The sequence below is a fragment of the Rhododendron vialii genome, chromosome 1a, assembly GCF_030253575.1.
Source record: "Rhododendron vialii isolate Sample 1 chromosome 1a, ASM3025357v1".
In the NCBI taxonomy this organism is placed as follows: Eukaryota; Viridiplantae; Streptophyta; class Magnoliopsida; order Ericales; family Ericaceae; genus Rhododendron; species Rhododendron vialii.
This window is the reverse complement of record NC_080557.1, coordinates 6,961,733-6,985,368: the sequence shown is the minus strand read 5'-3', so window position 1 is coordinate 6,985,368 and position 23,636 is coordinate 6,961,733. Positions and strand designations below refer to the sequence as shown.

The 23,636-nt window shown below is 38.0% G+C and overlaps 2 protein-coding genes and 1 non-coding gene across 7 annotated transcripts; all 3 read right to left on the bottom strand.

The window, feature by feature from the left end:
• Positions 1 to 403: 403 nt before the first annotated feature.
• On the bottom strand, positions 404 to 3,561 carry LOC131300371 (receptor-like protein Cf-9). 2 transcript variants are annotated; one of them, XR_009190936.1, is made up of 2 exons: positions 963 to 3,561; positions 404 to 757 (listed from the first exon to the last, which is right to left on the bottom strand). XR_009190936.1 is itself a non-coding variant. In XM_058326174.1 (2 exons), the coding sequence occupies exon 1, from the start codon at positions 3,521 to 3,523 to the stop codon at positions 1,022 to 1,024; it is 2,502 nt and encodes an 833-aa protein (XP_058182157.1). In that variant the 5' UTR covers positions 3,524 to 3,561; the 3' UTR covers positions 404 to 757; position 1,021. The 2 variants fall into 2 exon arrangements, 1 of the variants encoding a protein (XP_058182157.1); XM_058326174.1 differs by having other exon boundaries at positions 1,021 to 3,561.
• A 2,720-nt stretch (positions 3,562 to 6,281) lies between these two features.
• On the bottom strand, positions 6,282 to 23,115 carry LOC131300342 (uncharacterized). Of its 4 annotated transcripts, none has more exons than XM_058326130.1 (16): positions 22,890 to 23,108; positions 21,041 to 21,214; positions 20,577 to 20,628; positions 20,367 to 20,474; positions 19,989 to 20,073; positions 17,387 to 17,441; positions 16,012 to 16,449; positions 15,418 to 15,498; positions 13,843 to 13,902; positions 13,377 to 13,475; positions 13,167 to 13,277; positions 11,656 to 11,727; positions 11,427 to 11,543; positions 8,513 to 8,662; positions 7,078 to 7,178; positions 6,282 to 6,762 (listed from the first exon to the last, which is right to left on the bottom strand). In XM_058326130.1, the coding sequence occupies exons 1-16, from the start codon at positions 22,950 to 22,952 to the stop codon at positions 6,435 to 6,437; spliced, it is 2,094 nt and encodes a 697-aa protein (XP_058182113.1). In that variant the 5' UTR covers positions 22,953 to 23,108; the 3' UTR covers positions 6,282 to 6,434. The 4 variants fall into 4 exon arrangements, with proteins under 4 accessions (XP_058182113.1, XP_058182118.1, XP_058182132.1 ...); XM_058326135.1 differs by having other exon boundaries at positions 16,048 to 16,449; positions 22,890 to 23,107; XM_058326149.1 differs by lacking the exon at positions 8,513 to 8,662 and having other exon boundaries at positions 22,890 to 23,115.
• Positions 12,642 to 12,745, bottom strand: LOC131308816 (small nucleolar RNA snoR100). The gene has a single exon (XR_009194573.1). It is a non-coding gene; the product is annotated as a small nucleolar RNA snoR100 (small nucleolar RNA).
• Positions 23,116 to 23,636: the final 521 nt, after the last annotated feature.

The following is a 23,636-nucleotide window of genomic DNA, read 5'->3' as shown; positions in this document are numbered from 1 at the left end:
AGGCCCACACTTTCCTACTTAGACTTGCAAGTAAATAAAAATGGGCCATACTCCTTAATGGGAGTTAAGGTGCAATTTTTGGACTGGCCCGTAGTTTATCCATGTGAAAACAGAGATAGGCTGGCACCTAATTTTCATGTATGGAAGGATGTGACACCTAATTTTTAATCATGTATGGAAGGATGTGACACCTAATTTTCTGATGCCCTTCCTATTAGCTGATATTCCTTCAAATCAACAATTTACCGCATTTTTATATCAAATTTACGGAAATATAAAAAAACTACTGGAGTTTCTAAGCCTCAAGCCAAACAAGTTTAAAGTGGCTTGACTGCTAGTCCTTGATCATTGGATGGTTCTTCCAATTGACAGACTTTCTATAGCACCTATATATGTTGGCATATTTTCCTGTGTTCAATCCATTTGGATATAAGTGGCAAACATTATTGCAAGCAATTTATTTATAAACCAAAGAGCAGTTCAACATTCGATGTGAATTTTCTCTTCTTCCTTCCAAGACCGGAAAGGCCGGAAGGGGATACAAAAAGATTTATGGAATACATAAGTACAAAATCTCGTAAAAAAAGCACAGTAGTTATGGACTGATCACCCTAAGCATAAAGCATCTCATTTCGCTGTGCTCTTTTTATTACGACCTCCCATCAGATCAACCTCCTACAATCAAAGTTTTTCCTTAGAGAAATGGCAGAAACCCATATCTGAGACTTGCAAGAGATTCATGACTTTTCCCCCATATCTGCAAAATTCGAATTCTTTAAAAAGAAAACAAAAGCAAGCAGATATACACAACTAGATAACTAGTAGAATGCATGAAACTACTTGAGGAATTTGTGTCCCACTCAACTTTATATGTTCATGGGGCTCATGCATGAAACTATTTGAGCAAGTTTCTTTTGTTTGTTTTGTGGGCATTAGATGATGAAAGACATTGTAACACTTACCATACAATACCATTTGCATTTTGCTAATTTCTTCTGCCTCCAACTCTCCGAGCATTACTTTACAGCCTCTTTCCATCTCTGTTTCCTAAACCTTCAACCATCTTCACAAGCCAATGAGGTTTACGAAACGAGAACATAAGATATCCCATGACAAGTCCAACGACCAATCCAAAGCCATAACCTGGAAATATGACTTCCCAAATAAATCCACTCAGAGGCTCCGAATCTTTTTCTTCAAATGTCGACGGTGGTGGCTGTGTTGCCTTAGAATCGCCACATGTATTTGACAACGGAAGTCCGCATAACGCTGAGTTGTTGATGTAAGAATCATTCAAAAATGTATCGAATTGTTTACCTCGAGGTATAGGCCCCGTTAGGCAATTTTGCGAAAGGTTAAGCGTTCCGAGAGAGATTAAATTCGTGAGTTGTGGAGGGATCTCCCCAGTGAGCTTGTTTGATGAGAGGTCTAACCATTCGAGCTTTGTCAAATTACCAAGTGACTTTGGTATATGACCTGTGAAGCTGTTGTGTGATAAATTCAGTCCTCGAATCGAAATTAGCCCACCGATGATATCAGGAATCTCACCCTCAAACTTGTTGCTTGATAAATCAATGGCTGTGAAAACTTTGAGGATTTTTGTCATTTCAATGGCCGATCCTTTGAGTACTATAGTCAAAGAATCATAATAAATTTGACCATAACCATTGGTTCCCATATATTCCAAATCAAAATGCATTTCATCCACATTCATCATTGCTTTGAAACTTTCGAAGTAGTTTATGGGCAATGGACCAGTGAAATGATTGTTCGACATATCAAGAACTCGCAACATGGGGAAGGGAAATTCAATGGTGGAAGTCACGATGGAATCGTGGAATTTGTTGGATTGCAAGATTAGGACATGCAAGTTTGGTAAATTTCCCAACCAATGCGGAAATTTGTCAAAGAACTTGTTTCTTCCGATATCTAGCACTTCTAGATTTCTACAGTTATCCAGAGACTTCGGTATTGGCCCTCTAAATCCATTTCCATTAAGACTGATAGTTTTCAAACGATTTTCCATGGTAAATGAATCATGAATGGTGCCAGAGAAGTTATTATCCTGTAGTTTGAGCACCCTAAGACTTTCACTGAATCTATTTGATTCAAGAACGGGACCAGAAAAGTTATTTGAAGAAAGAATGAGGTGGGTAAGGCTTTGGAGTTGATAGGTTGAATTTGGAACACTACCAAGTAGGTTGTTATTGCTCAAATCAATAATCTCCAGCGAAGTGGACTGAAACTCAAGTGTATGCCCACTCAAATTGTTATAGCTGAGATCTAAGCAAGCGAGTACAGGTAGTTCAAAGACCCAAGATGGAATTGTACCGTTGATCAAGTTTCGGCCTATGTTGAAAACGAGTAGATTCGGAGGTACAATTACTTGTGAAGGAAGAGAACCAGTGAGAATATTATATGACACATCCAAAAGCACAATTTCGGTCATGTTTGCATCCCATGAAAAGAAGGAACCTCCGAAATTATTATACGAAAGGTTCAATATAAGGATTTTTCTTAGGTTTGAAATTGAAGATGGGAGGATACCACTGAATTTGTTGGATGAGACGTCTAAATAAGTAATATGTGTAAGGTTCCAAAGAGAAGTAGGAATGGATCCATTGAAATAGCAATCAAAGAGTATCAATACCTTCAAGGACTTCAGATTAGCAATTGAGTGAGGCCATTCTCCAGAAAAACCTGTTCTTGCGAGACGTAAGTACTGGAGAGGATAGCTCAAATTCTTGAAATCGGGTAAATAACCTGTGAGAGCATGATTGTTCCCCAGGTCCAACTCCTGTAGATATGGTAAAAGAAACATTCCACTAGGGAAGTTTCCATGTAAACTAGAGGAGTAGAGATGAAGGGTTCTTAAAGAAGTCAAATTGAGCAAGGAACTTGGAACCACCGAAGAAGACATGTTTACATCATCAAGATTAAGATCTCTTAAGTTGGATAAATTTTGAATGAGTAACTCGAATCCGCCTTCTTCCAATCTCAAACCATCATTTGCAGAGAGATCAAGGGAGACTAATTTGTTTAGGAAGGAAACTTCTACTGGGACTTTGCCCGAAAAACGACAATCAGAGAGATTGAGGTGTGTCAATTCAGTGAACCAAGCGAATTCAAGTGAGATGGGAGACATGGAAAAGTCATTGTGAGCGAGGTTGAGCTTTTGGAGGTGAGGAAAAGAGAGGAAGAGACTGCTATTAGGATGGATGGTGCCTTGGAGCCAGCTGCAGGTAAGGTCGAGTCCAATTACTTGACCCGTCTCTCCATCACAATCAACCCCATCCCACGAACAACAATCAGAACCGTTTTTCCAAGACTCCATTTTGGAAAAAGAAGCATCACAATACCCAGAAGCATATTCATTGAAGGAAAAATTTTGTTTAAATTGCAGTAGAGCAGAGGTTTGTTCTTGAGTGCAGAGTTGGGCATGCAAACAAGTGAGTTGGCAAAGGAAGAAAAAGAAGGCAAGAAAGAGTTGATTGTAGGAAAGCCATACTTGTTCACAGCCCATCTTTCCTCTTTAACACGGAAAGAAGATAGGTTTACTCCAATGCTAGAGAAGTACTCGAAATGTTTTATAGGCACATCTGCTGCAAACTAATTAAATTAAACAACAGGGCTCCTATTTTCCACGGTTAATGATCACTGGGATCTTTTACTAGATACTAGGCTGAGTACGATGTGCTCGCACGTCATTATGTACTCATTGCTCTTTGTATTGCTTATTGGATCCCTCACAATTTACCTTAAAACCTACTTTTAACTGGCTCAAGCTCTCACATTCTTTCTCCACCATTGGATGCAGAATCAGAATCAGAATCAAATCATTGGTTGATTCACTTTCTCTGCCTCTGTCTCTCTCTCTCTCTCTTTAATGTTTACTACTCTCTCTCAGTCCACTGCTAATCCATCGACTTTATGTCGTTCATGTAATCCGATTTTATTCGGACTATGCACAACTGTATTATTTTCTGTTTCTATTTTGAGAGAGCATTGCATGGGCATCTCTCTGCCTGTTGTTATGTCTCTTGTTGTATCCCCTTCAAATATCATGTGCAATAAGATTTTTTGCCCATTGTTTAAAAGACAATCATATGTTCTAGATGATGAGAAACTTGGAAGCATAAGTTAGAATTTTTGGTGGAAGCAATCAAGTCTTGTGTATGAATTCATCTCTTTATTCTGTTGTCAAGAAATGGAGTAGTTTGTAAATCTTGGAATGGAACGAAGCTATAGGTGAGTTTTAGAATGCTTTCATCTGTAGCATTCACTTTATTTCTTGTTTGGTAAATCCCAAGCTCTTCTAGTAACAAAATACTTGGGAGGCTAAATGCTCCAGACACAATCCAAATACAGAGGCTTCTGAACATGCTTCAAGTGGGTGAATTTTGAAATGACAATTGATTTACTGGAGGAGAGAGATGCTAGGTGCACAACCATTCGAACACAACCCCTCACAAACACATGGGTCCCACACACATTTAACACACAGGACCCACGTTTATGTGAGGGGTTGTGTTCGGATGGTTCTGCACTGAGCAATTTTGTTACTTGAGTTCCCCTACATGATTTTACCAAAGTAACCCCGCACAAAAAGACAAGAAGCAAGAAACTAAAACGGAAAAAAGGATATTGAAGGAAATAGTGAAAAGTCGATAACCCAATTAAAGTAAAAAAGTCAAGATTGCCCCCAACGTCTACCCTTGAGGCTCTACAATCAAGTTGCTCAATCAAAAAACTGGGGGCAAAAAGTGGTGGTCGCTTACATGCCAAAGAAGGCCAATCCTCCTTTAGACAAGCAAGCATTGAATACTTTTTCGTATTTTCAACAGAAAACCATGGTCTTTTAGTGGGATTGTATTAGACCCATTATGATGTAGGACAAAAATTTAGGAAATTTCAATTTTATAGAAACTTTATTCTAGGAATTATTCGTTTTAGGAATTCCCCTTTTAATGTCACTTGTAAGCATATTCCTATTAGTCTTTTAATTTTGTTAGTCTTTGTTTCCAAGTATTGTTTTGCTTAGTCTCCGTTTTAAGTAATTACCTTATTGTTAGGACTCCTACTAGTATAAATAGGAGTGTAAGTTATTCAATTATTAAACTTTTAAGCTTTTTATCAATAATATTCAAAGATTCTCTCTTTCTTTCTTGTGCGCAAGATTTACTCGTTGCTACGAGTTATTTATCTCGTTTGGACTAGTACGCTAACTAGTTTCTCGTGAATTTTGCTGCGTCACATTACGTTCATGCAAGGCACTGCTAACATTGAGGTTAAGCAATACACCGCTCTGCAGGGTCTTGGGAAGGATTGTGTGTACATATCTTTACCATCACATGCGGGAAGCTATCCACGACTCAAACATGTGGCCTCCAGGTCACATTGGGACAACCTTACCACTGCACCCAGACCGCCCTCCATGAGCTCAAGTTTCATGCGTTGACGACGACTTTTGGCAACCATATTTCATACTCCATCATGAATGAATGCGAAAAAGACTACTACAACCAGTAAATCCAAAAATTCGCTAATGCAGGTAGCATTTAGTGATTGATGTGAAATTCACTAGTCAAAAATGCCTTTAAGTGAGGAGTGAAATTTAAAACACCACACGTGTGAAAAGCATTTGCAGCAGCCAAGCAAGGGCTTCCTGCACTTTCTTTCTAATGTGAAACAGATATGCAGCAGCCAAGCAAGAAGCTGCTATTGTGATGGATGGTGCCTTGAAGCCCATCAATCAGCCAAGCAAGAAGCTGCCATTCGACTCGACTTCAGCTGCACCTGAGGTGGAGTCCATTTACTTGACACGTCAATCTCATAATGCACAAAAAAGAAAAAGTCTGCAATAGAAAATGAAACTATTGAAGACCTCCAAGAACCAAATAGAAAAACTATGTATCATAAACTGAACATACTTCACTTACGGAAAAAATACCAATAAAGAGGAAACTGAAAGAAAAAAATCCAGCTATGGAGCAGTTGGTGCGAAACTACGACCATTGGTTATGCTGACAAGAGGACACAGCCAATTGCATCGTTTTCAGCCTGTTTGAGCCACAACCTATGGAACTACATAAAGCTCATCGAAGTCCCACAAATTATAAGGCATCAAGTCATAATGAAATTAAAACCACCCACCGTTTGCTTTCTGCAATATTATGACAAACAGTCCGTACTCTCAACTTAGGGTTAATACACAAAAGATGAAGGCATGAATGACCAGAGATCACGCAATGAACATCAAGTATGAACTATTAGAACAAATCATCAATAATGAATACAAGCATTTTATTGCCAGAAAAGATGTCAATCTATTTGGGGACAAATTACAAAATCAATAGTTACATTAAGCGCCAACTCTGTGCACTTGGATGTTCTTAACATGATACGAGAAATCCTTAGAAAAATGGGGACCAGTTCTACAAAACTTCATCATCTAGTTGAGAGTATGATATTCCATCCTCAACCGGCAATGAAGGAGGAGTACCTGGAGGAATGATGGCAGCTCCATTCTCACCAGCACATATGCACAAAGCCTCTGCGTCCTTAAGGGTCGATTCAAGGTCAATTTTCCCGCTTAGCCCATTTATAAACTTCAAGAGTGTGTCGAAATCCATCTCCTCCCCAATTATCTTGGGACGGTACCTCTTCAGGATTGCAATGCAGAAATATAGGTGTAGGTGTTCAGACAAATAATGGGTCCACAACACCTCCCACAGCCGCATTGTTTTGTCAAATTCAAATTCCCTGACAAACAGAAAGCCAACTCAGATGAGATTGAAAGGTGCCATACAAACTCCAAAATTACAGGAATTTTTTTGTCAAACCGCTAGGCCCACCCTGGTGGTTAGACCCTAGATATAATTCCTATTCTCCAACGCCACTTACAAGAGTTTTGATATTCTAACTTCTAAACTATACATGCACCTTTTTTTCCCCTTTCGTGCATATACTGACATGGTGATCAAAAAAGCATAGCGTGTCACACCCTAATGGAGTGAAACAGAAAAACAAATATTCAAGTAAATGAAAGAACACGATAGAAAGTAACTACAGACTTGCCTTTTAAATTGTATAAGAACCCATCGGAAGCAAAAGAAATAATTCAAGCAGTCGTTCTGCGTAAAATGATTATGTAAAGGGCTGTCTAACAGCTCCACCAGCTGCCACAATGACGGTGAAATACATTAGAAATATGAACTGAGGTAAAACTATAGCAGCTGCTAGCATAACAATGACAGCCAACGTATAGCTAAGAGACCAGACTTCTCTTCAGAATTTACAAATGGGAGAATAAACTGATGGCAGATCAAACAAAACTAGCTTCAAAGTTACAATTGTAAGTTGATAAAATATCTACCACCCGCTACTGGTTATTGACTGATGATGACAACAACAAAGTAGTAGATTTATTATCAAACATGAGGGTAAATTCCAAACAAGTACAGATACAAAGCGGACCCAAGTATGCAGGTTATTTTCCATATGAATTTGAGATAGTACTATACATAACGTTCAAATATTATGCATCCGATTCATGTAACGTAGACTGCAGTGCAGGTACTTTTAAAGGATTACGAAACTAAAGGAAAAGCAAGTGCAGATTCATGAAGACACTTCTCATGACTATGAAAAACAGTCTGACTTAGAACTGTCTATACGAACAAACACTATCCCAAAATAGAACACTGTAAAGGTTATTACTAAACTACAAAATATTACATGACAATATTCGATGCAGTTATAATGCCTCAAACCATACCTGGACGGAAAAAGCAAAGAACCAAGGAAAAACATGTATCAATATCAGTGTAGAAAATAGGTGTAGCAGCCTCTCACTGCAAGGCTCAAACTATGACATCACACTAAGGCCTGGTTCCCAAAGGCTCCAATCAACATGATATCATACACTACGCCAACACAGCAACTAGGGTAGGGAATTTCACAAGTAAAAAGAATATTTTTCAAATTCAGAAACTCCAACCAGATCCAGATATTTCCTGATATCACCTACAATCTAACAGAGCAGAATTTATTTCTAGTTCATCGTGTCTGACGGTATAGCATGGAAATTTGCTCAAATTCAGCCACAAATTTTAAAACCAGTAAACAGCCATATTTCAACACATTTGAAGTCTTGATTTTCTCATCCTCGTCATCACAGCAGGTATGGATGTCCACACTTTTTCTCTTGTTTCTCAATGAAGGTGGGTGAGAAAGTGGCTGGGGGCAAAAACAGCTTTTGTCAGTCGAAGACCCAAAACTTGCAAGCACTCATGCCCAGAAAAATAGGGTGATGCCAACGCTTGACTTAAACACATAAAAGAAACACAGAAGATATTTCCAATTTCAAATGTATGGCATTTTCTGGAACAGATTAGATAACAAAGGTTTTACAACCATCAATTAGACGTGTCTTGTGACTCTGCTTCTGCATATAAACAAGCTCAATACCACACACACACACAAACAGAGAGGGAGAGAGAGTGAGAGTAACCTTAGATAATGCAAAAAGTTGCGAGTGCATGCCACTTTGGTCTCGATTAAAATTTGGTCCAAGTCGTTCCATCAATGCAACAAAACACCAAAATGATTCTGACTCGTCCCTCATTACGAACAATATCGGTGACAAAAGATCGCTCATGCCCTATATGACAATGAGAGAAGGAAAGATTTCTCATCAGCACGAATGCACAACTGCGAGTACATTATAGGGAACACCTGAAACCCTCTGCAATGCGGATGAGATGTATAAAAAGCACTTTAAGCACTATAAGCCACACCGAGGACAAAAGACAGCATTATGGCAGACAAGACATCAAAGCCACACCGAGGACAAAAGATGTCATTGCTTTACCATATTAGCACCATTTTCCAAGTTTGTACATGACATTCAAGAAGATACTAGGTCCCAACCCCTGAATGAACACTGAAGAACAATTACAACATTGTTCCCATATCCAACTCCTGAGAACTGTAAGAGAAACTTGCAGTCTAAAACCATGTCGTTGCCGCTGTACAATGCATGTCAGGCCCTTTTCGACAGAAAATTTTGGTTTATTATCAATGAGCATAAATAAATCCACAGCAAAATTTGTTTCATTATACTCTAACCACACAAGGAATTTAACCATTGATACGCCTCTTTTTCTAGTTTTGAAGCAAACGCAGGCTTGAGCTCGAAGGCAGGAAGCAAAGGATTGAGCTGCACGAAAGTTATATTGCTTTCAGCTTTATTGTAAGGGGGAAGAGGTGTTGTAGCACACGTAGAGCAACAGGACCGGAGCAACATGTATTGATTGTGTCTAAATCTACTGCAGTACGACATAATGACAGCACGAACTTCATCCTCAAATGTTCATGGGGGTTGCCATGCTAAATGAGGTATGATCTTAGTCACACAATTCGCCCACCTAGGGCCGCGGATTTCGCATTAGTGCGCGAATTTAAGTTTTCAGGGCGAAACCGTGTTAAATTCGCAGACTGACATACAAAAATTCAAGAGCTCAGAAATGGAGTTCGGAATTCCTTTTATTTCGACCTATAAGTGAGTGACGCATCACTAAGCTCCTAGAATAGTCTGAGTTAAAGGCCTGTCAGAGCCCTAGAACCCATGCCACACACCCACACAATGTTCACACCAACTACTGAAATCTGCCCCTTGAATGTTGATGCATGCGCAACCAATGCACCACAATACAAAGTGATCGGATGAATGAAAACCAAGGATTTGATCCTATTCACAGCAAAATAAATGTACTGCTAGTGTCTACTCTACATGTGGTAAACAAGTGTATATTATACTGGTAATACGTAAAATTCTACAATTGGATTTACAAAACTATAATATGAATTGTACACTACTTTACGAAGTAGAAAACAAAAAATAGAAATCTATATGGCTAACATGGACGCTCTCAAGACGCACTCGCTCAAGATTTTTCATGACGGACACTCTTGCTTTCGCTCCCGCACATGCACACACTCTGTGCGACTTAGAGTATGATATTGTGGAATTGTTTCTACATTCAATTGTGTGTGCGCGCACGCGCGCGCGTGTGTGTGTGTGTGAGAGAGAGAGAGAGAGAGAGAGAGAGAGAGAGAGAGATTGGGTACATACGGGACATTTGGCCTTAAACGTTCAAACCCTTCAAAAGAGGTGGTTATTATCATGTACTCCCTCCGTCCCGTTTTAAACATCCACTATAGGAATATGTGCATTTTCAAACCCCCAAAATATATTTCCGTATAGTCTTCTTAATTTTTTTTTGCACCAAATTAAAGTAAACTTCTTCTTTTTTTGCACCAAATTAAAGTAAACTTAAATTTTTTTGGCACCAAATTAAAGTGCTCATTTGAGCACTTTAAAAGAGCACTTTAATTTGGTGTTAAAAAAATTTAAAAAAATTACATATAAAATCTGTTTTTGGAGGTTTGAAAATGCAAGTATTCCTATAGTGAACATTTAAAAAGGGACGGAGGGAGTACTGCGTACATCATCTTGAGATAAGCTTCATTCCATACAATATCTGATTTGTGCTTCCATAGCTGCACCATTGTTCAAACTTAAGAGTCTTTTTTTTGCTTGGTGTACAGCTAAGATTAAGATTCTCACTACAGATATTCTTACACGGCGTCAGATGGTTATGGTGAATCACTGTTGCACATTTCATTGTCCGGTCACCAAGTAGCTTTGGAATGCAGTTCCTGTCTCGTAGGGCATGTCGTGGGTTTTCCCTGCCACTTGGAGCTTATTCAAGAGTGGTATGGGGTTAGAGTGGGTAAAAGAAGACAGAAGCTATGGATTAAAATCCCACTGTGCACGATGTGGTCAGTTTGGAGAGAGAGGAATCGTAGATACTTTGATGGGGAAGAGAGAACATTGTTCAAAATCAAGAGTCTTTTGATTTCTACTTTGTTTAGTTGGGAGTCGAGGGAGTGCAACCCTACTTTGAGTCAATTCTTTGATATGAAATATTTTCGGAGCATATAGTGGTGTATAGGTCCTTTTTCCTTTGACCTTTTTCTTTTCTCCTCACTTTCTTTTGTACATGGGTGGCATTCCATTGATGCCTTTTCCAAAAAAAAAATTTGTTACATATAAAAAAAAAAGTGGTTTCATTGCTGTGCCCTTTCATAGTGTTGTCATATGGGCGTTGGATTTATTCAAATCAATAACTTGCAGCATCTAAGATATACTAGAAAACATTAATTAACAATATTGTGCGTCCTGTAAAATGTAATGTTCTTTTGCAATTGACCATTTTATATCTAGGTTGAATAAAATGACAAGCAGAAAGAAATTTCATGAACTTCATGGCTGAAAGCATTGAAAACTGAAAAGCATTTGGCTGGCAATTGTCTAACATCCACCCATTCCTAAACATATAACCAGCGACAATGAGACATACCTGACAGTAACCCAGGTCAAAGTTGTAGAACGAGTATGTTAGCAGTATGTCATGTAGTAGATTCACATTTGGGTTGTCATCCCCGTCATAGAATGAGAGTGATCTGTCAGTCCTTACCTTCAAATACAGACAATGAGGGTGATAAATAGTTTAATGTAAACGGCTTTCTCAATTCATCTGAGGAAAAGCAAATTGAATGTATAAAAAGATGAGATAATCTTCGGCATACCACATCTTTCTCAATAAGACCTCTCCTCTCCTTAAATTTCGTAAACCTTTTTGCTTGTTCCTTGGAGATACTCTGAAGAAGAAAATATGAACACGTACATCAAGCTCTTAGGTTCGTTTGCAGGGAACCACAAGGCAAATATCCAAACCCAGCAGACACAATACTTCTCTCTCAGAATGGAAAAATGTGAGAACTAGTCCTATGCTTCCTTTGATCAGAAGAAAAAAAAAACCCCTCCAGTTCCTAGCTATTCATTTGATTTCAGCATCCATTCTCATTTCAATTGCAATTTTCATTAGCCTATTTTCTAGGGCTCTCTGCCAACCGGCAATACCTAGTACACAGAACCAAATGAAATACTGCCTATCATCTATCTTGCTTGTTGTTGGGTGTGCGTGTTAATTTAAATTCCTACAAATATAGTAGCCCTTACTCCAGATCAAAAGGTTTGACCTAAACAAACCAAAAACAGGAAATCCACTGCAAGTGAAATTTGTTCTCTCACTTAGGATTTGAATAATACAGCACTACCCAAATGTCCATGACATTATCATCTCCTGTCAATCACTCAAGTTGAAATTCTGTAGACATGAACTGGGTTTATTTTATCTCAATCAATATTCATTGAAAACCTCGACATTAGATCAAGCCATAGGTTATTATCATCTTATACTGCAGCACAGTTGGTAGTTGCAAATCAGTAATTCCTGATTCGATATACTTTCCAATTGGTTGCAAATAACCTTGCGGTGAACAAAAGGCTAAGATGACTTGGCTTAAGAAGCAAGAGAGAGTGAAACCAAGTGCACATGAGGGCACAAATACAACGATAGCAGTATCCATGTAAACCCCAAGCGATGGTGGTATGGGCGGGGGAGGATTGGAGACAAACCTAAACTTTGACAATATATGCACCAACTCTCAGAAAGTTTTACAACTGAAATATCGGGCCCCCTATACCTCCAAAAATTGAGGAACTCAAGGGATTATATGCCATGGAACCATGCCCCCAAATCAAAACCGAAAGGCATCAGAGAAGGCAGGCCTAGAGACTCAATTCGATTTCTGTTCTCATTACCTTACTTCATTCAAAATCCAGAGCACCAGTAATGCACAAGCACAAGGGCACAGATGTTGATGTCTAATGAAACATACCAATTACGCATGGATGAAATGGGATAAAGATGAACCAAGTTACTTATGGTGGTAACCACAAGTAACTTGACGATGGTTGGCCTATTGAACACGAGGTCAAAAGAACTTCTTTCGAGGTGAACTAGATTGAATCTAATAAACTGATGTAACCACGATTTACTTCACAATGGTTGGGCAATTGAGCAAAGGGCCAAACTGATTTCATCAACTCCAAAGTATAATCCAACTCTGGTGTCACAAGGTCAAACAAGACCATCAGTGTCCATTAGAAAATGAACATTTGTACACACATGTCATCTTTCAAATATAGGAGGATGGATAAATGTATCACCAATTAAAATAAATTAAAAACAAACCTGCCACTGGTTTTTAATGGTCTCATACTCTGACTTTTTAACTGACACAAGATATTGCCTCTCCGCATATGTTGAATCACATGCATGATATCCCAACAAGAATGGCCAGACCTGGTAGAAATTCATAATAAATAGAAAACAGAACATAAAAGTACATTCAACCTTAAAAAAAAGGTAGTATGCAGCTTCGTCCGACAACAACATACAAACCTCTTTCCGTAGCCTATGATCAATGCCCCCATAGAATACCCTCTTTCTTAATGATTTTGAATGCATAATTCGTCCTTTAGAGTCAAAGAAAGCCAACCACTGCAAATACACCAAAACTTAGAGAGGAAAGTATAAAACATTTCCATGCATGCAGAATGTATATTGAAAAAAAACTTTTCCCCTTTCATGTAAGCTCTCAACAACCACCACCACTGTGTTCATCTCAAATATTAATCTTTCTAGAAGTGCCAATGCCACACAGATTGCTACTTATGAAAAGTACTTATCAGAAGTCAATTTAAATGCCTCCATCCACAGCCACAGGCATTTAATTGGTGAAATCTCTCCCTCTCATTTTTCAAAGTACTTACCAGCAACTCAAGTATGTCTCATATCCTATAAAAGGATTATGGATTTACCATATCCAACAGACCCTATTGATTTGGGAGGAAAGAACAGCCCTTACCTCTTCAGCACCTAAAGGAGGCTGACGTTGTTTTCCCCATACTAGTGCTAATCTATCAACCTGACAAAGAAAAGGCTGGCATTAGATTGACATGCAACACAGTAAGGGAAGCTTTTATGCATTTGTCCAAGAGAGACCACACATTAGATCCTAATGAACTTGAGGAGAATTTAAGTATCTATGTAGTCATACATCAATCCCAACAATCTCTTGTCCAACCATTAATAATAATTCACGGGTCACCAGATTCACTGAACAAAACATTTATAGCAACCATGTCAGGATACCAAACTTGCAAGCCTGGAAGCAAGTTGAGGTGTATACTAAAGAGTGAAGACTAGGTCTTAGCATTGCTATAACCTCCCTTACAAGGCAGAGGCTAACCAATATCACATATCATGTACAGCATAAAGAATATTTCTATTGGGCTTTAGAAGGGCCTGAAATGGTGCATATCCATCTTAAGTGGCATGATAAAACATGCATATTATCAAGGGTCTTCAAAACTCCAGTTGAACATTGAAACAGATCCTCAACACATATGAGGTTCACATTCATACTATTGAGTGTTCAATATGAAGAAAAACCAATTTCGAGCTAGTATATGAACTTATATGTCCTCTCCATTCATAACCAATTGATTTTGAGTTGCATGATTTAACATGGTATCAGAGCTCGGTTATGAAAGGTCGAAGGTTTTGGACAAGACTTGCTAGTTCAAAAGTGATTGATTCCCATTTACTTGTTCCATATGAGCACTTTGTTTCATTGCGATTCAAATGTTCTGCATCTTTCTTACCTCTCACATGTAGGTGACTCAAGGCAAAGGTTGTGTTAGAGCTTGCCCAAAATCAATTAATGATTTCATCCAAAACAAGTATATAAGCTTGGAAGGCCCCAGTTGGTTTTGAGTAGGCCACCATCAACCCTGGAAAGGCGTATCCACCTCACAAAGTTCTTAACCTCCTCTCTGTTTTCCCATGAGGAAGTCATTTTGTAACTTCTTCAGATCCATATATCTTACGCTTTAATGTATATCTTAGATGTCCTAAGATCTATAAAATGTCTACCAACTCAAATCAAGCTAAGCAATGTATATCCAGTTGCGGTGAGATCAAGGTGCTTGCCGTCCCACTAGTTACAGGTTCAGCCACTACTGATGTCAAAACATGAAAACCAGTGAGACTGTTGCCCTTTAAGTGACTTCCCAAAACCAGGTAGTTGTTCAGCTTAGTCAATTAAAAAAAAAAAGAGGTTGTTGTGTATCCCTCATCTCCCCAGATCCTCTGCTTCAAACTTCATATATGACGAAATCAAGGATGAATGGGTGATACTATGTTCTACATTCTCATGTTTAACACACTACTTATAAGCTGAGAAAACAATTGATACATGTTACAATATGCCTGCTTAAATAACAAAAGTTGAAGTTGCAAAATGCCAAACATTTATGTAAAGCAATGGCCTGGAAAGTAACTCAACACCCGTATGCTCATACTCAAAGATGAGGATACGCCACATGGCGATGCAACAAACCTAGAAAGTTAAACAACACCAAAAGACTCCTGTTAATACCTCCTTAGAATCGATTAGCTCAAAAGTTCCCACATTGGTGGCAGCTTCTTCATAATCATCTCTTTTACTAGACAGGGTTTTCTGTTAACGAAGACAGACTGCATCAGACAATCCGAAAATGGTAATTTAGGGGGTTTTTTTCAACTGAAAGAATGCAACCCCCAGAAATAACTCTCTGATTCTAAAATCATATTTCTCCTCAACTAAATTTTATATCCCAAATTAAATGTCGACAATTAAGACACTCCAGCAAAATTCAATCTGATATTCAATCCAGGGTCCAACAGAAAATTCATGTTTCTTAAATCACATTACAAATTTTTCTCAAACTGTACACCAGATACACAGGCCAGCTAGAGAAGATGTAGCTTGAGGTTGACGTCTACCCTATAGTCTCTCTCTTGGTTTGTACCCTTTTGCAAACGAAATGTGTAAATTAGCACCACCTGCTAGATTATGCAGCCAAAGAGCATATCAAGCGTAATACGTAGACCCAGTTAAACTTCAAAGGAAAATCACTGTACGAAAATTTTGGAGTGCATATAGCATTTCAAAACAAGAAACAAATAGACGGCAGTAAATACACTGACATACAGATATTTGTGAAGGAGTGAAGCAACAAAAGGTTACCTCCAAAGGACCTGAGACTTCAGGAATTTCAGTGGAAACTTTTTCTAGATCATTGGATGCTGAATTGCTAGGTTGAGCATGGGGAGCCTGGTTATGGTTCTTTCTCTTATTAGCACCGAAACCGGTTTCACTGTGACTTTCTCGGAAAAGTTGTGAAGTGGTTTCCCGGGCAAGTCTGGTCACACGAGAGAATTTTTCTAATACTTGGATCGGAAGATCTCGAGCAGGAACCTTTTGCCTCCGCCTCCCATTATGCTCAAAATGACTTGCACTTCCATCAAAGGTACCTCCTTCATTCCTCTCTTGATTTCCATTCGAGGGTAAATCACCAACTGATATAGCTGAAGATAGACCATTTGCAACAGAAACAGTCCTAGGCAAATCCAAAGAAGATAAAGTTCTCTGTCCAAGAAGATTAAAAAACATAGCTCAAATAATCAATGGTGGGCATTAAATATATGGTGACCAGTTGAACTATTGAAACAAGAGATGGTATGAAAAACATGGACAATGGTTTTAAACACAAAATTAACCAGTACAAGCTTCAATCAACCCCCCTGTTTCTGTAAACCAAAAATCAATGTAGAATAAAATGACAAAATGCATAAAGCAACATAAAGCTCATTGTTTGCATCTCAACTAAGACAGAAATGGCCCTATGATAAACCACAAATTTTGAAAGACTCGTGTTAGTCAAACAACAAATAACTCACCATGTAATGGCTAGATGACATTAAAACAGGAAGAAAGGTAGTGACAGAACGAACACATAATTTTTTTTATTTACATATGTAGGTATGCACCAATAAAATATCATTATCCTCTAGTTCATTCAAAGTTGCCCAAGTCACATATTGGCCCTACAATAGACCCATTCTTAATAACATAGGCAGTCTAGACTCTAAAATACGGCACACACAATATACAATCATATATCTGTGTTTGTCCCACTGATCCTAAAATCCTTCAGCTTAACCACATCTCCCATTAGTTCTAACTTCTAACTTAGCATCCACACTATTGAAGAGACAAATTAGACCATGACGATACACATCATGAGAATCCTTCCTAAAAATCACCACCCAATCCATAAGACCTTTTACAGAGGAGTGTGCTAATTGTTGTTCAACTATAAACTTAAAAATGAGCCTTAATCTACTTCATAGATATTCAAGTTAATTCCACCTTATATGCTCCAAATGTCAAATTTACGGGTGGAGCAAACAAGATAGTACAAAATACAATTGCCAAGAAACAGCATGAAGTAGATTTAGTTTCAATCCCCAACCCCAGAAGCTACAAGGGGGAGATAGACGAGTAACATCAACCTATTGCACACCTGTAGGCGATCTTGAAAATCATTCACAAGAAGTACATTAGAATCTTCTGTTGACCTGAAAAAAGAGATTATGTATAAATTCCCACAACAGTTTAATGCATATGCATATAATTTGAAAGATACCCAACAAATGGCTGAACAAGAAACTAAGAAAGCAACAATCCAGTATAGACATAACAAGAACTCCTTGCTAAAAGGGGGAGGAAAAAAAAACACACCGTGAAAGCATTAGTAGCAGCACTGAAATATTATGCATCATACCCAAATCTAAGAATATATAGAACCACACATCTGTCAAAGAACTTGTGTGGGACCTGATTAGAGTCTAAAGAACATTTTTCTATTTCTGTTTTGTTTCCTCATTTGTTCCTTTTCCTGATAAGCATAAAGTACATCTGACAGGCCCATAAGAGAAAGATCCAAGCTCCTTTACACTGGCTCCTGGGAAAATTTTATCCAGATTCAAGTTTTACACCACGGTATAGGTACATGTTTGAATCAAACCTTCAGTGTAAGTAAAACTTAAAAATCTCGAGTTCCAAATAATTCTATGAAAAATCAACTGTTTACATGGACTTCTACTCAGCAAAATCTTCTGAAATGTCATATAACTTGTTATAGGAATAGAAAGTAGAAATACAGATTGAATATACAAAACTGCCCAATGAAATAATAGAGTCATAGACAAACGTCATCCGACACAAATTAATGACTTTTAGTTTCATTTCCAGCATCTTCCAAATAAACACTATCCAAACAATGGATATCACACACAACAGTAACAATAAAAATTTCAGTATCGTTACTCAATTAATCAGACCCTAAGGATGTCTAATCTCACTCTAATTAGCCATCAAGTGCTAGCACCAAAACACGCAGAATAACAGTAATGCAAAAAGAATACATCAGTATAAGCATCGTTTATTGCTTTGGGAACAGGTCAGAACATTGAAAAGAAGAACATAAAGTTGACATTTTATGAAGAAATAAATAAGCCTGCTAGGAGGCTGAGAAAGTTGTGGGGGAAGCTCAAATGAGAATGTCAATGCTAAACTAGATCGTACATATAATATTTATAGAAGAAACTAAGAGATTTTTCTCAAGTTAAGTGCATTAAAGATGACGATTGTAGGGTATTTGCGAAGAATGATAATATTAAGGGAAGATGGAGCCCCATTTTGATACACTAGTGGATGAAGCATGAGGAGAACCTAAGTGAAGAAAGTTTGGGTGCTTCTAGTGGGAATGGGAACAAAATGGAAAATTGGTTTGACAAAGTTGAAGAGGCTTAGGGACATGGGAGTGTCATGGTTCACAAAGTTGTTCAACGAGATTATTCTGACTAGAAAGGTGCTTGATGATTGAGAAAAAGTGTCATAGTACCTATTCATAAAAATCAGGGGGATATTAAGTCGCAATAAATAGAGGTATTAAATTGATGAGCCATACAATGATTCTATGAAAAAGAGTTGTTGAGCACTGCCTAAGAATGATGACAATGGTACTGGAGAATCAGCTAGGCTTTATGCTTGATAGATCAACTATGGAAGTAATCAACTTGTTAAGGAGATTAGTCGGAGAGAGGAGGAGGGGGGACTTCACATGGTTTTCACAGACTTAGAAACAGCATAACATAAACAAATTACTTATTGAGGTGGTTTGGACAAGTCTATCATAGTAATATTGTAGATCAGTTAATGTGGTAGTTAGGATGAGTGATATGGTTACAACTGATAGTAACACTAAGGAGAGGGCAGACCAACATTTACTTTCGCAGTAGTTTGATAAGATCTAAATCTTTTGGATATCATGGAACACGATGCCCTTGATAGAGCTCAATGATCTTTTTGACTTAAGACTCCGTTTGGTTTGGTGTGGTTTGACATTGTACCATAGTCCATATAACATAGTTGAATGAAATGGCACGACACCTGGAGAAAAAGCTAAATATGGACTTTGTGTCACCTCACAAGATTGAAAACATGCACCATAACCATGGAGGTGGACACGTGGAGATGGCGAGGAAGTGCGAAACGGCAGATTTGGGCAATCAACTTCAGCTCAAAGGCATTAGAGATGAGATAAGGTGGGTCCCGTACACTGATTTCTCATGGATCAACAGCATAGACACCTTATCCAGTAATTAATGACCTCACTCCACCATGGACTATTTTATCCCGCATACAACAGTCATAAATACCAACCAATAGAAGGGTCTGGTCCAGTCCTAACCAAACACAAGATTTGCGCACCCAAGGATAATAATCCAATCCCAAGCACTTTGGCAAACAAACTTGACCCCGATTTCTATTCCTTAAGAGTGCCAAGTTAGTTCAAGTCCCTCAAGAAACATATCATATAGGGAACAGTCGTCAGTACAATTTTCTCCATTGCAAATGTATGCTTCTATGGTTCAATCTTCTAACCAAGTTTGGAATAGAGGATTATTATCCTCCAATAAAATTCACTGCAGAATCTAAATTTTCTCTTATAGCACCAGAAACATAAGTGCTTATGAAATGAAGCACCTGAAAAACAAGTAATCCATACTTTCCATCAAAGGACTCTAGTAGAATAACAGTTAACACCAAACATAACCTACCTGACAAGAAAAACATGTCGCTTTACTGAAGCAAGGAACTCCCTGACTCCTCCATTGTAGAAGTAAAGAGGAGGAAACGCCAGTCCTGTAAATATTCTTAGCAGTAAAAATACAAAAAACATAGCAAAAAAATAAACCTTTTAACACCTTCACATCCATGCCATTGTCCGAAACCTTGGAAAGTCAATGACACTAGAGAAAAAAATTTATAATGGTGTATCGAGAGCTCCAAAATGGCAAGAGACCTTCCTATCCTATAAATCATGTTTTTAGCCATATGCATCTTGAATTGGAAGCTTGAGATTCATTTCACAATTCACTCGAAACAGTAAACCCCAAAAAACTAGTATATGAACAGAACCACATGTGTTTGCTTACCTGATGACAGAACAACAATTAGGTATTGCCACCCAAGAGGCGGAGTGTGCCGACGGATTGATCGGACATCTGTAAAAGGTACTGCCCTGATCGTATAGAGATTCCTATCTGTATGAGACCTCACATAACAAAAAATTAAGAAAACCAAAGACCTACATTTCACTTGACATAGACTCACAAACATTTAAAAAGCAGAATTGTAGGACTAACCTCTATCGGACAACCTCTCATTCAAGCTTTGACCTTTGTATGGAATCCATGTCTGCCACAACATAAACAAGTCCACTAAACATTCGTACAAATCCAAACACGACATATGCAGGCTCCACTCTATCCAGAGGGGGTTCGCTTGGATCAAAGAAATGTATTTTTTTCATATGATTTGATTTTTCTTCAATATTGTCGGTCCTAAGGCATTCATGTGTAATGAAAGTAAAATTAAAATCCAATGAAGTTTGTGAGTGAGTAGATAATACTATAACTCAACAAAACAAAACAAAACAAAATAAGCTAGGCCCAATAAATTTTCAACCAAATATTAATGTCTACTTTATATAGAGCTTTGTATACAAAATTTCTTTACAATTTTGTCACCGCTGAACTAAAATCCTGAACCCGAAGCCGCCCCTGTATGTATGCACTCCAACTTCTCATGTGAAACAACAAATTATTACCATAAACAGAGAAGATCCCTGCTTAATTAATCTTAGTTGCCCATTAATTCTCTCGGATGAATACTGAGTTGGATGAACTGCCACATTCTCTTTCAAGTAAACAACTTCAGCGCCATCTGAATCACTTGCCGAGCTCCGTTTACTACTACCACTCCGAGTCAAGCTAGCCGAACCCTATGACACACACCACCACAAAAACTTAGGTTCAATTCATGAAATTTCTCAAATGTCACATCAATTCAAGTCAATCAATCAAATTCCACAACATCTAATGAAATGACCTCAATTAAGTGAATGCAAACCTATCTTTTTTCTATAACTTAAGTGTCTGGGCTAGCATACGTGCACCTCAACTAATCCTGGGGACCAATCCCGCCACTCACTCGCGGGGGTCCCAATTAAAGTCAAACCAAAGCTCTATAGAGCATGGATTGGCCCTAAAAGAGTTGACAGCACCTAAGAGGTTTCGAACCTGAGACCTTAGGAGAGAGCCTTCACCACTAGGCCAACCCCTTGGGGTTGAACGTGACATATCTTTAACTGAATTATATACATACTTGTGTAAATGAGATTGAATTCATGAAATATGTGCAAAGGTCAGGTTGAATTCATGAAATTTCAAGAATCAACCGAATCCCACAACATCTAACCAAACGACCTGGATCTAAAATATTTTACCCATTTTTCGTTGTTTGACTAGAAAAAGGAGGAAAATATTTTCAAGGTAAAACATTTCGCACCAACGGGGTGAAATTGTTTGCCTCTAATTTTGGCTATAAGTCATTTTTGCATTTCACCGCCCGATGGTCCGACATTTCCTGAAACCGCGTATTTCATTCCCTTCTTCTCCCAAATCATATTAGATCCAAAACGAGAGAGAGAGGAGGAGGAGAGAGAGCTTACTCGATTAAAATAATTCTAAACCAGCAATCTACCATTGTTTTAGAAATATTTTTCATGTGCCAACCAAACACCGGAAAATAAAATTTTAAAGTTTATTTTTTGAAAAAAACATTTTACATGAAAAACATTTTAGATTGTAAAATATTTTACATCGAAATAAATGGAGCCTATGTGAATGTGATCCCTACGTTCCAAAAGGTTTTTCCGGTCCACAAAACAAGGACTTAAAAATAATACAATTCTTCCGAGAAAAATCCAAATATTTTTCAACAATTTAGTGATTTACTAGTTATCAATGACTTCTTTTAATTTACGAAAAAAGTTTGAATTTTCTCTTCCAAAAAAATCTATCATTTTTACGTACTCGTGACAAATATTTCGGAACAGAGGTAGTATCATTACTGGATAATGCACGTGCTCGTGTAAACGAGATTGAATTCATGAAATTTGTGCAAAATTTAGGCTGAATTCACGAAATTTCACATCGATTGCAATCAAATGATTTAAACCAACCAAATTTCACAACATATAACGAAATGACCTCAATTAAGTGAATGTGAGCACATCATTAGCTAAATTACATACGTACTAGTGCAAATGACATTGAATTCATGAAATTTGTGCCAATTCTTTTTATATATAACTTAGGTGTCCGGGCCAGACCACCTCGACTAATCTGGGGCCCAACCCCCAATCCCACCGTCAACTTTCGGGGAGCCAATTAAAGTCAGAGCAAAAAGCTCTGAATGAACTGGCCGGGTCATAAATTAAGTTGAGTTCGGAAACATCACATCGTTTCCGATCAAATTAACTTAAATCCACATCGTTCAACGAATTGAGCTCGATTAAGTGCATGTGGGTGAACGTGCTCGTTGATCGAGTGTTTAGAGGGTTTTTTGCGTTAATGAGATTGAAGTTGAGGGGAGTGATTAGAAATTTTTCTTACGTGGTGTACGGAGGCGGCGTAATCCGAGTCGTCGGACAAGTCGTGGAGGTCTGTTTCTTGCATCGGGAGTGAATCGAAGAGGTGTAGAGAGAGAGATGGTTTCCTTGGAGACGAAGGAGGGCCTCGGAGATGCGTTGGGGGGGATCTCTTGGAAATAATGGGTGAAGGAGTTTTCTGTATGATTTTTCCTTGTTGACGAAGGAGGCATTGCAGTCACGTCGTTTTCCCAAGTACTCGTATTTCCTACATTTTTACGTACTCGTATTTCCTACATTTTTTTTTATAAACGATATCTGGATTAACTTGCACACACGATTTGAATTAATTTTTTGAAGTTAACCACCTGTCAAATCTTCTTTTGTATTTTCTGAAGTTAACTACCGGGCAAACTAGGCCCTAAGTTTCCCAAAATAAGTCCGGACTTTTTTTTGTCATTATTTAAATTTCTTTTACATTTGTTAATTTTGTATTAAGCTTTTGTGAATTATTGGTTCGTCTCAACTTATGAATTATTGGTTCATCTAAACGAGAGAAAACAGAAAAGTTAAAAAATTTGGACTTTACCCAATCTTTTGGAAATATTCAAGAAAAGTACAAAAAGTTATTTTTGTAATTTTATTACTTTTTGGATTTCTCTTGTCGAGACGAAATAATAATTCACAAAACTTTACGCAAAACTAACAAATACGAAAAAAAATTGAATAAGAACAAAACGAAAAAAATCGAAGTCATAATTTTTTGAAAAAT

Bases quoted from the DNA above. Each gene is read 5' to 3' on its own strand.
- LOC131300371 (XM_058326174.1), bottom strand. From the start codon at position 3,523: ATGGGCTGTGAACAAGTATGGCTTTCCTACAATCAACTCTTTCTTGCC.
- LOC131300342 (XM_058326130.1), bottom strand. From the start codon at position 22,952: ATGCAAGAAACAGACCTCCACGACTTGTCCGACGACTCGGATTACGCC. The intron at 13,903-15,417 runs GTATTAACAGGA...TTTCTTTGTCAG, and splicing joins AGCTAATCGATTCTAAGGAG to GTTGATAGATTAGCACTAGT. The intron at 11,544-11,655 runs GTATGCCGAAGA...CTGTATTTGAAG, and splicing joins GTCTTATTGAGAAAGATGTG to GTAAGGACTGACAGATCACT.